This window comes from Vulpes vulpes, chromosome 12 (genome assembly GCF_048418805.1).
Source record: "Vulpes vulpes isolate BD-2025 chromosome 12, VulVul3, whole genome shotgun sequence".
NCBI classification, from domain to species: domain Eukaryota; kingdom Metazoa; phylum Chordata; class Mammalia; order Carnivora; family Canidae; genus Vulpes; species Vulpes vulpes.
Genome location: NC_132791.1, coordinates 136,052,151 through 136,067,763, shown reverse-complemented (window position 1 = coordinate 136,067,763; position 15,613 = coordinate 136,052,151). Strand labels below are relative to the sequence as shown.

Sequence of the window (15,613 nt, the reverse complement as noted above, 5' to 3'; positions counted from 1 at the left end):
TCTTAAAAAAAAGATTTAGGGATGACGCGGAGATCACAGGGTTCAAACGTGATGTGTAATTAAGGAAGTGCTTCCCAAGTCTCCCCTTCATTGGGCTTACCTTAATTGGGCTCAATCTAGTTGGCTCACACTTCCTTCCACTCAGGGATGAAAGCAACCCTTCGAATGTTTTTCTTAGAGTACAGTCTCACTTTCAGCTCACTTCTACTTGCCTGATCTAAACCCCTACACCTGGTTCTGGATTCCTTGGGAGCTAAATAAATCCCAGGAGCTTTTGATCGGTCTGCATGGAAATAACAGGGTGAGACCCTTCCCATTCAGGCTTCATGCGAGCTCCAGACTCAGCCATCTCCCTGGTCTTTCCAGCACCCCCTGCAGTCATGAGCTCTGATGCAGAGATGGCCATTTTTGGAGAAGCAGCTCCCTACCTGCGGAAGCCAGAGAAGGAGAGAATCGAAGCACAAAACCGCCCATTTGATTCTAAGAAAGCCTGCTTTGCAATGGATGATAAGGAAATGTACGTGAAAGGTATGATCCAGAGCAGGGAAAATGACAAAGTCACAGTCAAGACCCTAGATGATCGGGTAAGTGTTGATTTCAGATGTCCTGGGTCATTTGGGCATCCTCACTAGCCTTTCCAGTGGGATATTAGAAATCACATGCTGGTCCATAGGAATCTGATGATAGAACATGACTTACAATAATCTATTCCATAGTGAAGCGAAGTGACAGGTGATGCTCCTATCGCAAACACCTTTATTCCCATTTCTTTCACTTTTCCAGGACTTGGGCTTTGAGAGTTGTTATGATGTTTGCTTTGGAGAAAGGGGAAGGTGAGGGTGACAGATGTTGGACCATTTAAGGGAGAGATTGGAGCTGATCACTGCTGGGTAGTCTGGGCAAATATCCTTCCCTAGGCTGCAGAGTGACTTCCAGAGAAAGCACTGGAGATGATGCCTAGCTTAATGTAGAAAATTACAATGCATCATTCAATTAAATATTGACTGGACACCCATCATGTCTAGCATCCATCACTTTGCAAATTGAAGCAAATCTCGGCACCTGCCTTCCCAAAGTTGACCATCTACTGTAGGAATCAAGATGTGCCTGGCAGGTGTGACTCTCAGTTTACAAACTTAGGCATACGAGACACATCTTTATTTTATTTCTTGTTTGTTTGTTGCACTTAATGTCTGATTTCAGCCTCTTTTCACTGGGAGGGAAATAATTTTTCTTCAGTCATTCTTGGGGTCTCCTCCTATGGGTGTACCTCACACACCCATATTTCTGGACCTTACACAGTACCACACTGGGGGTCTTGTCTCCTCTCTGAATGATCTGCTAAGAAACAAATCCTTGAAGCTTCAGAATGAACAGATCTTTCCATCTCCCCTTGTGCTACTTTGGGTGTCTCTCTAGGGTAGGGCAGTGGGACAAAGGAGTCTCCTTTCCCCAAGAAATTTGGCATGTGGGGCACCTGGGTGGCTCAGTGGTTGAGCATCTGCCTTAGGCTCAGGTCGTGATTCTAGGGTCCTGGAACAGAGTCCTGCATCAGCTTCCCTGTAGGGAACCTGCTTCTCCCTCTGCCTGTGTCTCTGCCTTCTCTGTGTCTTTCATAAATAAATAAATAAAATCTTTAAAAAGACAGAGAGAGATTTGGCATGTACCAACAAATCCCCCTACCTTTTGTCTTTCACTAAAACCCTCAAAGCTTTTCTAAGGACTTAGGCTTTGGGAAAATAGAATCCAAAAAGCCTTTTTTAAAAAAATATTATTTATTCATGAGGGACACAGAGAGAGGCAGAGACACAGGCAGAGGGAGAAGCAGGGTCCCTGCGGGGAGCCTGATGTGGTACTCGATCCCAGGACCCTGGGACTGAGCTGAAGGCAGACGTTCAGGCGCTGAGCCACCCAGGCGCCCCGAATCCAGAAAGCCTTATAGGCTTTTTCTCTTTTCTGCCCTATTTTCTACCTCTCCTGAATTAATGGTGTGCAGAGTCAGCTGTATACTTGAATGGGGGAGTTGAGAGGGGGCAAACCCAGAGAAACAAAATTAAGTAGTAATCTCAGAAATACTGTTCAGCCATGGACCATGCTCCAAGTTCAAATGTTGTAACTATTATAGCAGAGCTGTTATAATAGTAATTCCGTTACAAGGAATTATGAAAGTCTTGAAAAGATGAAGAGACAGGAAATATGGCGTGGAAGAGGTGTCCCTTGAGCTGAACTATGAGGGTTTCTGAATATAATGTCAATAAAGATATTCCAGACAAAGGAGCAGAGGTGATGAGGTGTAAATGCACAGAATACATTGGAGTATTCCTTTCCAACCTTCCAACCTTTGTCTCACTGAAGCACCCAAAGCAAATGGGGTAAACAGAGGCAAGCTTCCCTGGCCTTGGCCATGCTGAGTCCTACCTGGATCCTGAGGGCTGAAAGGCTCTGTTGCTGTGCACATCTGTAACTCATTCTTGGCACCAGGTGGCACACTGACTGGGCGGCATCAGACCAGCACTGGTTACACAGTTTGGCCAGAATTGGGTTAACCAATGGCAGTTATGTGTGGATCATCTCTGGGAATGAAAATGATCCATGAAGCTATTCATGGTAATAGGGTAATTACATCACAGTCTTTCACTACTTCCACCACACCAAGCAAAGCAGAGTTCAGATTATTGGCTCTCCTATCTATCATATGCTTTTCCTCTCAATCCCCAGACCCTCACTTTGAACAGTGACCAAGTCTTCCCCATGAACCCTCCCAAATTTGATAAGATTGAGGACATGGCCATGATGACACACCTGCACGAGCCCGCTGTGTTGTACAACCTCAAAGAGCGCTATGCAGCCTGGATGATCTATGTGAGCACCTTTCAGCCTTATTCCATCTCTCTCTTTCTCTGAGTAAAGACAAGATCCACATGTTGCACTTTCTGGTTTTCTCAGACCTACTCGGGCCTCTTCTGCGTCACCGTCAACCCCTACAAGTGGCTGCCAGTGTACAACCCTGAGGTGGTGACGGCCTACCGAGGCAAGAAGCGCCAGGAGGCCCCGCCCCACATCTTCTCCATCTCTGACAATGCCTATCAGTTCATGCTGACCGGTGAGTGATTTCTTCAATCCCTATCTTTTATTTATTTTTTTGAATATTTTATTTATTTATTCATGACAGACACAGAGAGAGAGAGAGAGAGGGAGAGAGGCAGAGACATAGGCAGAGGGAGAAGCAGGCTCCATGCAGGGAGCCAGACATGGGACTCGATCCCAGGTCTGCAAGATCACACCCTGGGCTAAAGGCGGCGCTAAATCACTGGGCCACCAGGGCTGCCCCAATCCCTATCTTTTAAAATAGTTTTTAGTTAATTATTCAAGTCTTTTAGCTAGACTGGATCTTAGCTAATTATTCAAGCCTTTTGGAGACCTTGATTATCTGAATGCAGTGATGGTCGAGGTGACCTTAGGAGAGTCTGATGATTCCATGATGAAAAGCCAGAGGTGCATATCTCCTATTAGCAGCCATGGTGCATAGGTCAGTGCTCATGGCTGAAGCCATGCTGCATAAATGCTTATTTGGGGGAACACAGAATACAGGAAGATATCCTGCCGCTACCTCCAAAGAATCCCCCTAACATGAGCATGCTTAGAAGACCAGATTAGTAACTTGGAGGATGTAAAGTTAGAGAACTGGGCATAGCAATGTCCCTGCACTGTCTTCTTCCCTAGACTTGGGCTCCTCTTTCTCTTCCCTAAATTTCGAGAATGGCATAGGAAATAGAGATGTGGTAACACAGGTCATGTTACCCTGCACTGTCTTCTTCCCTAGACTTGGGCTCCTCTTTCTCTTCCCTAAATTTCGAGAATGGCATAGGAAATAGAGATGTGGTAACATGGGTCATGCCACCATGTTTCATGTCACTCTCGCCTTTCCCACTTTCACCTGACTTGGTTTGGTGCAGACTTAAGAAGCAGAAGCAATGCTCTTAGATCTGAAGACAAAGGCTCATCTACTAAACCTTGGGTTGCCCAAACCTCAGCCCTTCCTCTCTCACACTCAATCCTAGCCATTCCTACATACTTAATATCTTTCTTCAAATTGGCTGAAGTTGCATCAATTTTAAAAGGAAGATCGATAACACTATTTGTATGAATTTCCTAGGGCTGCCACAACAAGGAACCACAAAATGAGTGGCTTACACAGCAGAAATTATTGTCTCAAAGTCTGGAAGTGGAAAGTCCAAGGTTGAGATGTCAGCAGGGTCCTCTCCTCATAAGGGCTAAGAGGCAGAATCTGTTCCCTGCCTCTCTCTCTCTCTCAGTTTCTAGGGGTTTGCTGGCCATCCTTGGGGTTTCTTTGTAGAAGCGCCACCTTGCTTACATGGTATTTTCATTTATGAGCACCTGTTTCCAAATCTCTCCTTTTGATAAAGGTCCCAATCGTATTGGATTAGGGCATCTCCCTCCCACTCCCATATGACTTCATCTTCACTAATAACATCTACAATGAACCAGTTTCCAAATAAGGTCATATTCTGAGGTCATGGGCATAAGCACCTAGACAGGTGAATTTCAGAGGGAGGGGGAGGGATACAACTCAACTCATAAACGATTGTAAGTGGAAACCCATGATCACTTTCCACAAACATGGAGTAAAGGTAAAAGAAAAACCTAATGACAGCCAATCAGTGCACATAGATTCTAATGAGGAGCTGTGTCTTCCCACGAGCCTTGAGTCTGAGACTTGCTCTCTTTCTTAGAAAAGGATATGAGAAATTGCTGGCAAGCAGTTATAGATCTATGAACAAGAATCACATTCCCTCCACGGGATTCACTGTTCACTTGCCATGCGTGGTCCGTTACACATCCCACATTTGGGAAATCTACACAAATTGTCTCCAGGAAGATTAGACACATCCAAGTCTTCACCAAGCTAGTTCACAGCAAAGCCATGTACTCCAACCACCCCCACTATTGCCCTATTTTTATATCCCATGCATTTGCTGTTTCTTTATTTTGTTTTCTTCCCTCTGCATTTCTAGATCGAGACAATCAGTCCATCCTCATCACGTGAGTAACCTGTGTTCGCAGCATGATGACTTGGAAGCCAGGGTTGTCCCTTCCACTCCTTTATCTTACGTGCTTTTCATCGACAGTGGAGAATCTGGTGCAGGGAAGACCGTGAACACCAAGCGTGTCATCCAGTACTTTGCGACAATTGCAGTCACTGGGGAGAAGAAGAAGGAGCAGCAGCCAGGCAAGATGCAGGTGAGCAGCTCCCTGCATCTGGAGATATGCTGGAATAAGGACAGCTTAAAGATGGGGTGAGCACCAAGGGTATGCCTAGCTCAGTGCTCAGCAAGATGCATGGCACAAGGTCTTGTTTCGGGGGTGCTTGTGGGGCTAGGCAGGAGGGGGTTCCACCTGGTGGCCCCAGGCAGGAGCACTGGCTCTATCAGTAACAGCCCAGCAACCCTGAGCAACATCCCATGCTCCTCCAGAGAAGGGAAGCTTTAGGCTCTCAGATGGGAGCGTACATCAAAATCACCAGAAGGGCTTGTTAACAACCAATTGCTAGGCCCCAGGCCCAGAATTTCGAATTGAAATTCCTAACTCACATTCACAGTCCTGCTACTTCACATTTCTATCATGATCCCACTGTTCATGCAATGGGTCTAGGGATCACACTTGGAGAACATGGGGTGGGGCAGTAGTTTGAAAACTGCTCTGGAGGCAAAAGGATAAACAGTCATGGGGAGTGAGAGTAAAAATTCTGCATTCTATAAGCAGACTTTTAAAAAGATTTTATTATTTATTTGAGAGAGAGAGCACTAGAAAAGGAGTGCAAGCATGAGGTGGGGGTGGGCAGAGGCAGAGGGAAAAATAGGTTCCCCGCTGAGCAGGGAGCCTGACACCGGGCTCCATCTCAGGACCCTGGGATCATGACCTGAGTCTAAAGCAGACACCTAACTGACTGAGCCATCTAGGTGCCCCAATAAGCAGATTTCTGAGCAAAAATTCTCATGAAATATATTTTGTGACTTAAAAATATTTTTTTGAGAACTGCTATTTCTACTGTATGATCTTTTCAGTGACTTTCTATTATATTTAAACTATTATTTCTATTCCATTTATACTATTAATTCTATTTATACCTCTGAACCCAAATGTCTAATAGATGGGTCATGATGCATGCAGTAACAGAGGTATGTATTCTAAAAAATCCATGAGTTATAATGGAGTGTTATCAGAGAAGAAAGACAGTCTGAAAAATCAAGAGGAAGCCTAGAATCTGCTATGGCCAGAGTCACTGATGCTGTACTAAGGAGACCCTCTGCAGGATGGGATTTGAAGCCTCCTCGGGTGGTGGGGGCAGGGCCCATGGGTTCCTTCACCCATCTGCATTGGTCTCCAGGCTGAGCTGGTCAGCATCTCTCCCTGGACCCTGACCAGAGCATCCACACTTTCAAGTCACCATGGGCTCCTTCAGAGGATACTCTTAAGTCTTCCCTTTGCTTTTTCTTGTTTATTTTTAGGGGACCCTGGAAGATCAAATCATCCAGGCCAACCCCCTGCTGGAGGCCTTTGGAAATGCCAAGACCGTGAGGAATGACAACTCCTCGAGATTTGTAAGACCCAGTCCAATTTTAACCACCTGCCTCCCCAAGAACCAAACCCTCTCTTCAAATGCTGGAGATAGATATATATATTTTTTAAATCCCACGTAAACTAGAATAGAGCCAGCCTTATTTTACCCCTAAGTGATTTAGATTAATTGAGCCCTTCTGGGATAATCTGATATACTGAAGAGTGTGTTGGCTTGTTGTCAACAGAGGGAGGATTTACCTGCTTGTTTCTAACAAGGCAGCGTTAGCTCTGAGCATCCTGAAGTCACTTGGTCTCTCTAGGTGGAAGCATTTTAAAATGCTGAAGTCCATTGAGCACTCTCCATTGCCTCGTTAACCACGGAAACCGTAGTGTGAATTAAGTGAATAGGTTTGAACTCCTCCAGGTCAAAAGGCATTGGGAGAAGGAAAAACCTGGTGAAAGCAGGAGAGCCCACAACTTGGGAATACGTTGATGTTGAAGATACTGAAGGATATGTTCTATCCTTCAACATTTCACTTAAGATTGGCCCATCCAAAGAGGCATTTACCTACCCCCTGCCCCACCAAGGGCAAATAAACAAATATCCAGCCCTCTACCTAATCTCACTGTACCATGAAGTGAACAACTACCATGAGGTGAAGCCCTTACTTATGCCTATAGTTGCAGAAGCATGTCAGGCCTTCACACATATAGAGAGCTTGATAATCTCAAGCTTGTGTTTTATTATTGCTTCTCAAGGATAAAATGGTCCCTGATGTGAAAGTACATACAGATATCAGGCTGTGAGCCCTGACCTGTCTTTCTTTCCCTTGGTCCTCTGTGCATTGCCCATATGCACATCTCTCTTCCTAGGGTACAACTAAAAACTCTTGCTTGTAGAGGATCTGGGTGTGTTTTATGCTGCAGAGATATGCATACATACTTGCACCAAGTTCATTATTGCACTAACCTGGCACCAGCTTAAAGTGGAAGAAAATGCTTTACATACCTACCCCTTGCCACTCTCATTTAGTACATGGGCCTCTCCTCTTGGCCCTGAACCAGAAGTCACGAAAAACCCACTGTGTTATTTTGTCTACCTTCCACCCAGCAAACAAACATTTGCAAGCTAAAACTTGCATCATCTTCCACTGAGAAGCTAACAATACTGAAGACCAAGCCTTACAGTTCACTCATAACTCCACTGACCCTTCACTGACTCTCCCTGAGCTTCATTCAGAAAATATTGAGAATGTGATGGTGGAGTACTGACTACATTCCAGCTTCTATGGGTGAGAAAGAGAAGGCAACATTTTTGCCTTCAGATTTGCTCACAGTGTGGTAGAGCTTGGTCACTCATAAAATTTCACCTCTTGCCCCCCCCCCCCTCAAAATGGAGGAACTCAGACTCTGAATGCATATTTTGGTAGCCAGAGAGCCTGGCCCAAACCTGGGAACTAGGTTTGCCTGTAGTAAGTGGTAAGAAAAACCAAAGCAAGAAATCTCACAAGGAATACCCAGAGTAAAAAAAGAGAGAGAGAGAGAGAGAGAGAGAGAGAGAGAGAAAGGAAGGAAGGAAGGAAGACAGACAGGCAAAATGGCCCAAGCAGGCCTATCAAAGGTATCATGAAGCATTTGGGAATCCAGGTATCAGAGAGCAGGATAAAAACCAAGGGGACAGTCAAGAGTGAGGTGGCCCCAAGCAGAAGTTGGAGAGGAGGCCCGCAGGTGTCTCCAAAACTGGATGAACAGAGCCAGATGCTTTGGGTAGAGCTATCTGAGTCTGGCTAACCCAGCTTGGGGACTCTGGGTGCCAGGCAGACAGAGAGGAGGGAAGTCCTCCACTTCTGGCATCACTTCTTCCCCGACCCTACCTTTCCCACCCGTGGCTGGTAGCAGCTGGCAAAAGCCAACCACAATACCAAATAAATAAAATAACTGTGATGTTTGTCAACCTGCCATTGGACAGGGGAAGTTCATTCGGATTCATTTCGGAGCCACAGGAAAGTTGGCATCAGCGGACATTGAAACCTGTGAGTCCTGGCACCATATCGGGCACCATGGTACTTGGAGACACAGCCACCTCCCAGACACCTGAAACCACATTCTTTCTTATTACCTTAGATCTCTTAGAAAAATCCAGAGTGACATTTCAGTTATCCAGTGAGAGAAGCTATCACATTTTTTACCAAATCTTGTCAAACAAGAAGCCAGAACTAATCGGTAAGTTCTTGGGGGTATTGGTCTCATCCTCTAAACCAGGCACCTTGGGAAAACACCCAGAGTGCATCATGCATGTGTGAGATGCTAACGGGACCTTCGTGTTTCACAGACTTGCTCCTCATTTCAACCAATCCCTTTGACTTCCCCTTCGTGAGCCAGGGAGAGGTCACTGTGGCCAGCATTAATGACAGTGAAGAACTGCTGGCAACTGACGTAAGCATTTTCTTTCCTTCCTTCTTAATTCCAGCACAGAATTACCAAGTTTGTGAACTGAGAGGCATCCTAGCAATCTAATCAGAAACTGGGACCCAGGGATGCTCAGTGAACAGACCCTAGATCTCAGAGATCTCAAGATGTTGAGACAATTAGCCCAGTTTGCTCCCCTCCCCACTCAGCTCCACCTCAGGAGATGCCAGCGGGGGATACAGAAAGTTCTCCAAAACAGGCCTCCTGTTCCATTCTCTAGCATGGTAGAGTTGTGTTTTGCATGTATAAGGTTTTTGAAGGTTTCGTTGGAACTTCTCAGGCCATAAAACCATCTGCATGGTTCTTCTTTTTTTTTTAATATTTTATTTATTCGTGAGCGACACAGAGAGAAAGAGAGGCAGAGACACAGGCTGAGGGAGAAGCAGGCTCCATGCAGGGAGCCCAATGTGGGACTCGATCCCAGGACTCCAGGATCACGCCCTGGGCCAAAGGCAGGTGCTAAACTGCTGAGCCACCCAGGGATTCCCCCATCTACACGGTTCTTGAAGAAAATTTTAAAAATGCAGTAAAGTATCAAGCAGGAAAAACAACCTACTGTGTAGCAGATGCTCCACACCTCGTGCTACCTGCCTCCTCAGACTCACATTCGGCTCCCACGTCCTTAGTGCACCTGTCAGGCCTCCAGCCATTAGCTTTGGGAAGTATTTCCAAGGTTAAAAACTAGAATAGCAATAATAATAATAATAATAATAATAATAATAAGTGCATTGAGCATGTATATGTGCTAGGAACTGAGTTGAGTGGTTCTCCCTGCTTTATCTCATTTAACCCCTCCAAAAACCTCAAACCAATAGGTATGACTATTGCCTCATTTTACAAAAGTGAAAGCTGAGTCTTAGAAAAACACACACAATTTGCAAATGACAGAACACTTGAAGCCAGATTTGTCCAACCCCGAACCTGTATTTTTAACCAACAGACACCATCTCTAAGCAATTAATCTTCCTCCAAGCTTTTCCTGGGTAATGGTCTATGGCCCAGCAGAGGGGGATTGGTCTCTCTGAGGGTCTGCATTCCCCAAGAGGATCCACAGACAGTAACCCTTTCGCCTGGTTCCTTTCGATGTCAAGTGAAAGGTTTTCTCTTTTAATCCCTTCCTACGACACAGAGATGCATTTGTTGGGGTAGGATTTGGAGTCAAGGAGGCCATCGTGGCTCAGGACCTCTCCTCCCCCAGGTGGGCTCCTGGCCTGGACTCTCCCTCTCCCAAAGGGGGCACCACCCCAAGAGTGCCTCATTGTTCCATATCATCCTGCTGACATGGACTTACCCGCTCACTGACCTACCAGCTCACCAGACCCATCCAGACATGCCATCTCCACCAGGGGGGCATCACTTAGGCTCAGGCCGCAAGCCCTGCTGCATAATCAATACATCTATCCAAGGGAAGGATTTTTTGCTTAAATCTTTGTGGTAGGACATGAGCCAAACGGCTATAAAACCAAATCAGCAAATGCTGTAGGCTCTGAAATGACCCGACGCTTGCTCCAGCCCATTTTATCACATGCTACCTGTAGGTCACTTACCCTGTTAGAGCCTCAGGTCTCACCTGGAACTTTGGAAAGATCCACATACCTATGAGTTTCTCATAGCAACTTGGTGAGATGACATATAGATGGGTGCCTAACCCCGGGCCTGTTAGAGCCTCAGGTCTCACCTGGAACTTTGGAAAGATCCACACACCTATGAGGTTCTCATAGCAACTTGGTGAGATGACATATAGATGGGTGCCTAACCCCGGGCCTACCACAGGGAGAGCTCTGCAAAAGTTTGCCCCTTTCTTGTTTGAAAAATGATGGCATTCTCTTCGATGACCGCCCCTTCCAGTTCTAATAGCCAGGAGACCATATTGTCTCAATTCTGAACAACACCAGAATTTCTGGGTTACAATGCCACACTCTCAAGCTGTTGGGCACTATTTCTCAGACATTCTTCATGAGACTTCCTTCTTGTGGTGTCACATGATGGTTCCCAGTAGCCTCATCCAGAAAATAGCCCCAAACATATGTACAGCAGAAAAGGATTCAAATCAGTGCTTATTGGATGGAAGAAAGCAGTCATCACTTTTTCTTCCCATAATCTCCACCTTTCCACACAAACATGTTAAAGAAATGGTTTCTAACCCCTAACTTAACATATCACCCTGTCATCTACTTCTTTGGGCAAATGCTATCTCACAGGCTGTACAGAAAGGGTGAGGTCTTGACCAGGGGCAACTGAGTCCCTGTGACAACTATCCTTTCTCTAATTCCCAGAATGCCATTGATATCCTGGGCTTCAGTTCAGAGGAGAAAGTCGGGATCTACAAGCTCACAGGGGCCGTCATGCACTACGGGAATATGAAGTTCAAGCAGAAGCAGCGGGAGGAGCAGGCCGAGCCAGATGGCACCGAAGGTAATCACATCAATGCAGGGACTGGCATCTGACTCAGCACCTGTGCTTATCTATGGATGGGGCCCCATGAGATACGCTCTGGGTTCATCCCCAGAGCTGCTCTTCGAAAGTCGCACAAACTGAATGTGGGGTGTCCAAAGCTCATTGATTGTACTTGAGCTGGAGAAGTCCAGGAATCGTAGAGTGGTGGACCCTTGAAAAACAAAAGACATCATTCTCATGAATGAATAATCACTGTTCACATTGCTACCTCTCACCATCATGGTTTACCTGTTATCTTAAGGGTAGACATTTACCTGTTCTGTGGACTTCAATTTCTCTCTGTACATCCTTAAAACTCAGAATGCTGCCCTAAGCACCTGTGCCAAGTGAAGAGGTTTCCTCCTCCTGTTGCCTTCAATTCCACTCTGACATCTGTTGAACTTGATCCTGAAACAAGGACTGGTGTACCAGTCTCCCCTCCTCCCCACCTCAGGACTCTCACCGGGGTGATCTCCCCACCCCCTCAGCCTGGTCCTGGAAACAGAGCAGAGGAAAGTAGGAGGGGCTACCAGCAGTAGGACCAACCCACTATATGCCCTGCTCATCAGGCCTTATTTCTCACACTATGTCTTATAAGCTCTGTAAGTAAAAGGCTGGTTCATCTCCAATAGTTCTACCTATTTTAACATCCCCCATGATGTGTGAAACAGTGTGTCTTGAGCCCCAGATGATAGGCAGGAACAATAGCCTTGAAAGAAAGGCCAGGAAAATACACGTGACTCTATCACTGCCCACAATGGCTCACCTAATTAGGCTAAGGTTGCCCAGGATGACCTCTTTTTATTAATTCCACATCAACTGTTAGTGACATCATCATAGGAATAATAGCCCATCAACATTCACTGGTTCAACTCCACCCCCCACTCTCCCAGCCCCCACCCCCCCACTCTCCTCTGCAAGTGGAGGGGATTATGCAGGGAATGTACCAGGGGGTATCAATCCTTGGGGCCATGTGGGAATCAGGCCTGTGGCAGTGTGCCAGACAAGCGGCAACAGAGAAACTCAGTGTTCAGAGCAAGAAGCACTTCTGATTGGGATAATCAGGAAGTTTTCCTGGAGGAAGAGGGTACTGGCTTGAACTTTGAAGGATGGATAGGATTCTGAAAGGTGAAGAGGGAGGAGAGAAAGCAGTCCGGGCAGAGGAAATAAAATGATGAAGGGGGCACGGGAAGGAATGTGATGAGACTGAACCCCAGAGTGGTCCACTTTGGCTACAGAAGAGGATGTGTGCTGTAGATCTGTAAGAGATGGGGATTAAAAAGTGATCATCTTGGTATCGGTTGGAGAAGGCCTTGAGTGCTGGGATAAATAGTTTAGAATGTACACGTAGGCACCGGAAACCATGAACTCTCCACATAGCAGGGGAAGTTCGTGTGAATTAATCTGTGATCAGTCAGGTTCACCAAGAGTGTGGGTCCTTGAAAAGAAAGTGTACCAGCCTCCTCAGCGAGGGTGGATCATATGATAAGTATCATGGCCCAGTCCTCCTTCCAGCCCTGGAAGCCCCGTGTTCAGTGTGTAGGAGCAGTGGGGGCCAGAATCTGTCTCTGAGGTCCTCTGATGGTGACCAATCCAAGTGAATATTTGCTGAATGCTCACCACACACCAGGCCCATTTCACGACAACCCAACCAGTGGGGTACAGCCACAACCCCTCCACCCCAGTTTTCAAGTGAGAAAAATGAGTAATAAGTAGGCAAGACCAAAATCTGAATGTCAGGCCATCTGAGCCTAGAGTCCAGGCTCTCTGCCGCTGTACTATTCCAAACAATGGAAATGTCAGCTATTTTGAAGGTGAAGTGAACAGGATTTAATGCCTATCTGACCACAGGCATGTCAGGGATGAGGAGGAAGGATGTAATCACCCCAAGCTTTCAAGTTTAAGTGACAAGAAGAATACCACCCATCTACAGTGCAAAGCGAGAGAAGGGGATAGTTTGAGCCAAGAGGAAGGCATATATTTGACTTTTTATTAAGCACTTGACAAATACAGTCCTGGATTTTCATTATCTCATTCCCCAGCCATCTCTAGGGTAATGGTCCCAACCAAAGAGGGGCTGTCCCTAGAGGAGTAAGATTTCTCTATCCTCTGGATAGAGGATGTACTTGGCAGACAACCAAGTACATCCCAAAGTCAACTCAACTTCCAACAAACTATATGAAATTGCCAATTCTCAACTGCTTTTGACCCTCTCCTAACACCTGAAGACTGGGTCAAGTTTTGTAGTCCGTTCTCAGCTATGAGCATGGCATCTTGCATAAATTTCAGAAGCTGCTTAACATGTATTGTTAACTATCCAAATGGTGCTTCCTTTAGTCATAATAGTATTTTGTTGAATTATCATAGTCCAATGTCACTGTGTCACTGTATCCTCTTAAAAAATGAAATTTAGGGGGACCTGGGTGGTTCATTCAGGTGTGCATCACTTGATTTCAGCTCAAGTCATGATCTCAGGGTCGTGAAACTGAGCTGCACATTGGGCTCCATGCTGAGCATGGAGTCTGCTTAGGATTCTCTCTCTCCCTCTCCCTCCATCTGTCTCCCCTACTCTCTTTCTCGAAAAAGAAAAGGAAGGAAGGAAGGAAGGAAAGAAGGAAGGAAGAAATTTAAATATCAGTAGGTGAAGATCAACCTTCAATTCAAGATTGCATCTAGAAGGCAAACTGGCAGTTCTGGAAAACCTGCATCCCTGGATTATGAGATGGAAGCTTCCTTGGACAATTCCAGTCCTGATGCACAGAGGCCAATATAAAAACACCAGAAAAAGGGGGCTTGGGAGGCTCAATTGGTTAAGCATCTGCCTTTGGCCCAGGTCATGATTCCAAGGTGTTGCGATCAAGTCCCATGCTGGGCTCCCTGCTGAGCGGGGAGTCTGCTTCTTCCTTCCCCTCTCCCTCTGTGTGCTCACTCTCTTTCTCTCAAATAAATTAATAAATAAAATCTTTTAAAAAACATTTAAAAAAATACCTATAAGGATTATAGGGAATATTTCTAGGAGGTCCCAGGGCCAGAATGGCCCCATCAGCCACTGCCATCTTTGTGTGACACCATTTCTCTCTTCTTTCAGTGGCTGACAAAGCTGGATACCTGATGGGTCTAAACTCTGCAGAAATGCTGAAAGGCCTGTGTTGTCCGAGGGTGAAGGTTGGGAACGAGTATGTCACCAAAGGGCAGAACGTCCAGCAGGTAAATGGAGACACTCTGAGTTCAGCCAACTCGGTTATTCTGCTGTTTTAACCACCATCTCAAGGTTCTTTCAGTTGCAGGTGTCAGAAATACATACGCAACTGGCTTCAGCATTAAGGGAAATTTCATTCTTACACCCTAGGGGTAGCTCAAGGAATGCAAATCGAGAAGTGGCTTGTAGCCAGGAATGAAAGACCCCTCGGGAGTGGGGCAGGCCTTGGGCAGGTCCTCCCCTGGGGTTCCATGAACAGTCATTGTTCTCCTTCTCTTCTATATTCTCACTAGGCGGACAAAGTCTCTGCATCCCTCCTGCCCACGGCTACCCCATAGCTCACATCTCCAGTTGACATCTCCATAGTTGAGCCTCCCACAAGACTGAGACAAGTGTCTTCGGCCCCAATTCCAAACTGAGAGAGCAATACTCCGTGTAACCCAACTTGGATCAGAAGTCCACCTCTGGTTCAGTTATGTGCGGCCAGGGTCTAGAGTCATGTATTATAACCATGGTTGTTAGAAGACTACCTTTGTAAATGAGATAGTTCTCAGAGGAAGGGCAACACCCTAAGCCAGCAAATGTTTTAAGAAATATTATTAATATTAATTATATTAATTAATTATATTAATATTAATATTAGTTTGGACTATATGAAGTTGCCAATCTCCAACTGCTTTTGACCTTGAAGATGTCATTGGCTTCATGCTTCAACTTAATACAACTATAAAAGCACTAATTTGAGGGCTGGGTGGGTGACCTTTCTTCCAGGTGACCAATTCAGTGGGTGCCCTGGCCAAGGCTGTCTACGAGAAGATGTTCCTGTGGATGGTCACCCGCATCAACCAGCAGCTGGACACCAAGCAGCCCAGGCAGTACTTCATCGGGGTCCTGGACATTGCTGGCTTTGAGATCTTTGATGTGAGT

At 45.9% G+C, this 15,613-nt stretch overlaps 1 protein-coding gene across 1 annotated transcript in view; it reads left to right on the top strand.

Moving 5' to 3' along the window:
* Positions 1 to 326: 326 nt before the first annotated feature.
* LOC112924895 (myosin-13) overlaps positions 327 to 15,613 on the top strand; it is a 52,440-nt gene continuing 37,153 nt past the window's right edge. Inside the window, exons 1-13 of the mRNA XM_072731954.1 lie at positions 327 to 584; positions 2,719 to 2,862; positions 2,947 to 3,103; positions 3,441 to 3,495; positions 4,897 to 5,064; positions 5,151 to 5,262; positions 6,531 to 6,623; positions 8,552 to 8,615; positions 8,707 to 8,805; positions 8,915 to 9,018; positions 11,328 to 11,466; positions 14,576 to 14,694; positions 15,458 to 15,607. Of these exons, the coding sequence (XP_072588055.1) occupies positions 327 to 584; positions 2,719 to 2,862; positions 2,947 to 3,103; positions 3,441 to 3,495; positions 4,897 to 5,064; positions 5,151 to 5,262; positions 6,531 to 6,623; positions 8,552 to 8,615; positions 8,707 to 8,805; positions 8,915 to 9,018; positions 11,328 to 11,466; positions 14,576 to 14,694; positions 15,458 to 15,607 (1,662 nt within the window). The remainder of the gene's footprint in view (positions 585 to 2,718; positions 2,863 to 2,946; positions 3,104 to 3,440; positions 3,496 to 4,896; positions 5,065 to 5,150; positions 5,263 to 6,530; positions 6,624 to 8,551; positions 8,616 to 8,706; positions 8,806 to 8,914; positions 9,019 to 11,327; positions 11,467 to 14,575; positions 14,695 to 15,457; positions 15,608 to 15,613) is intronic.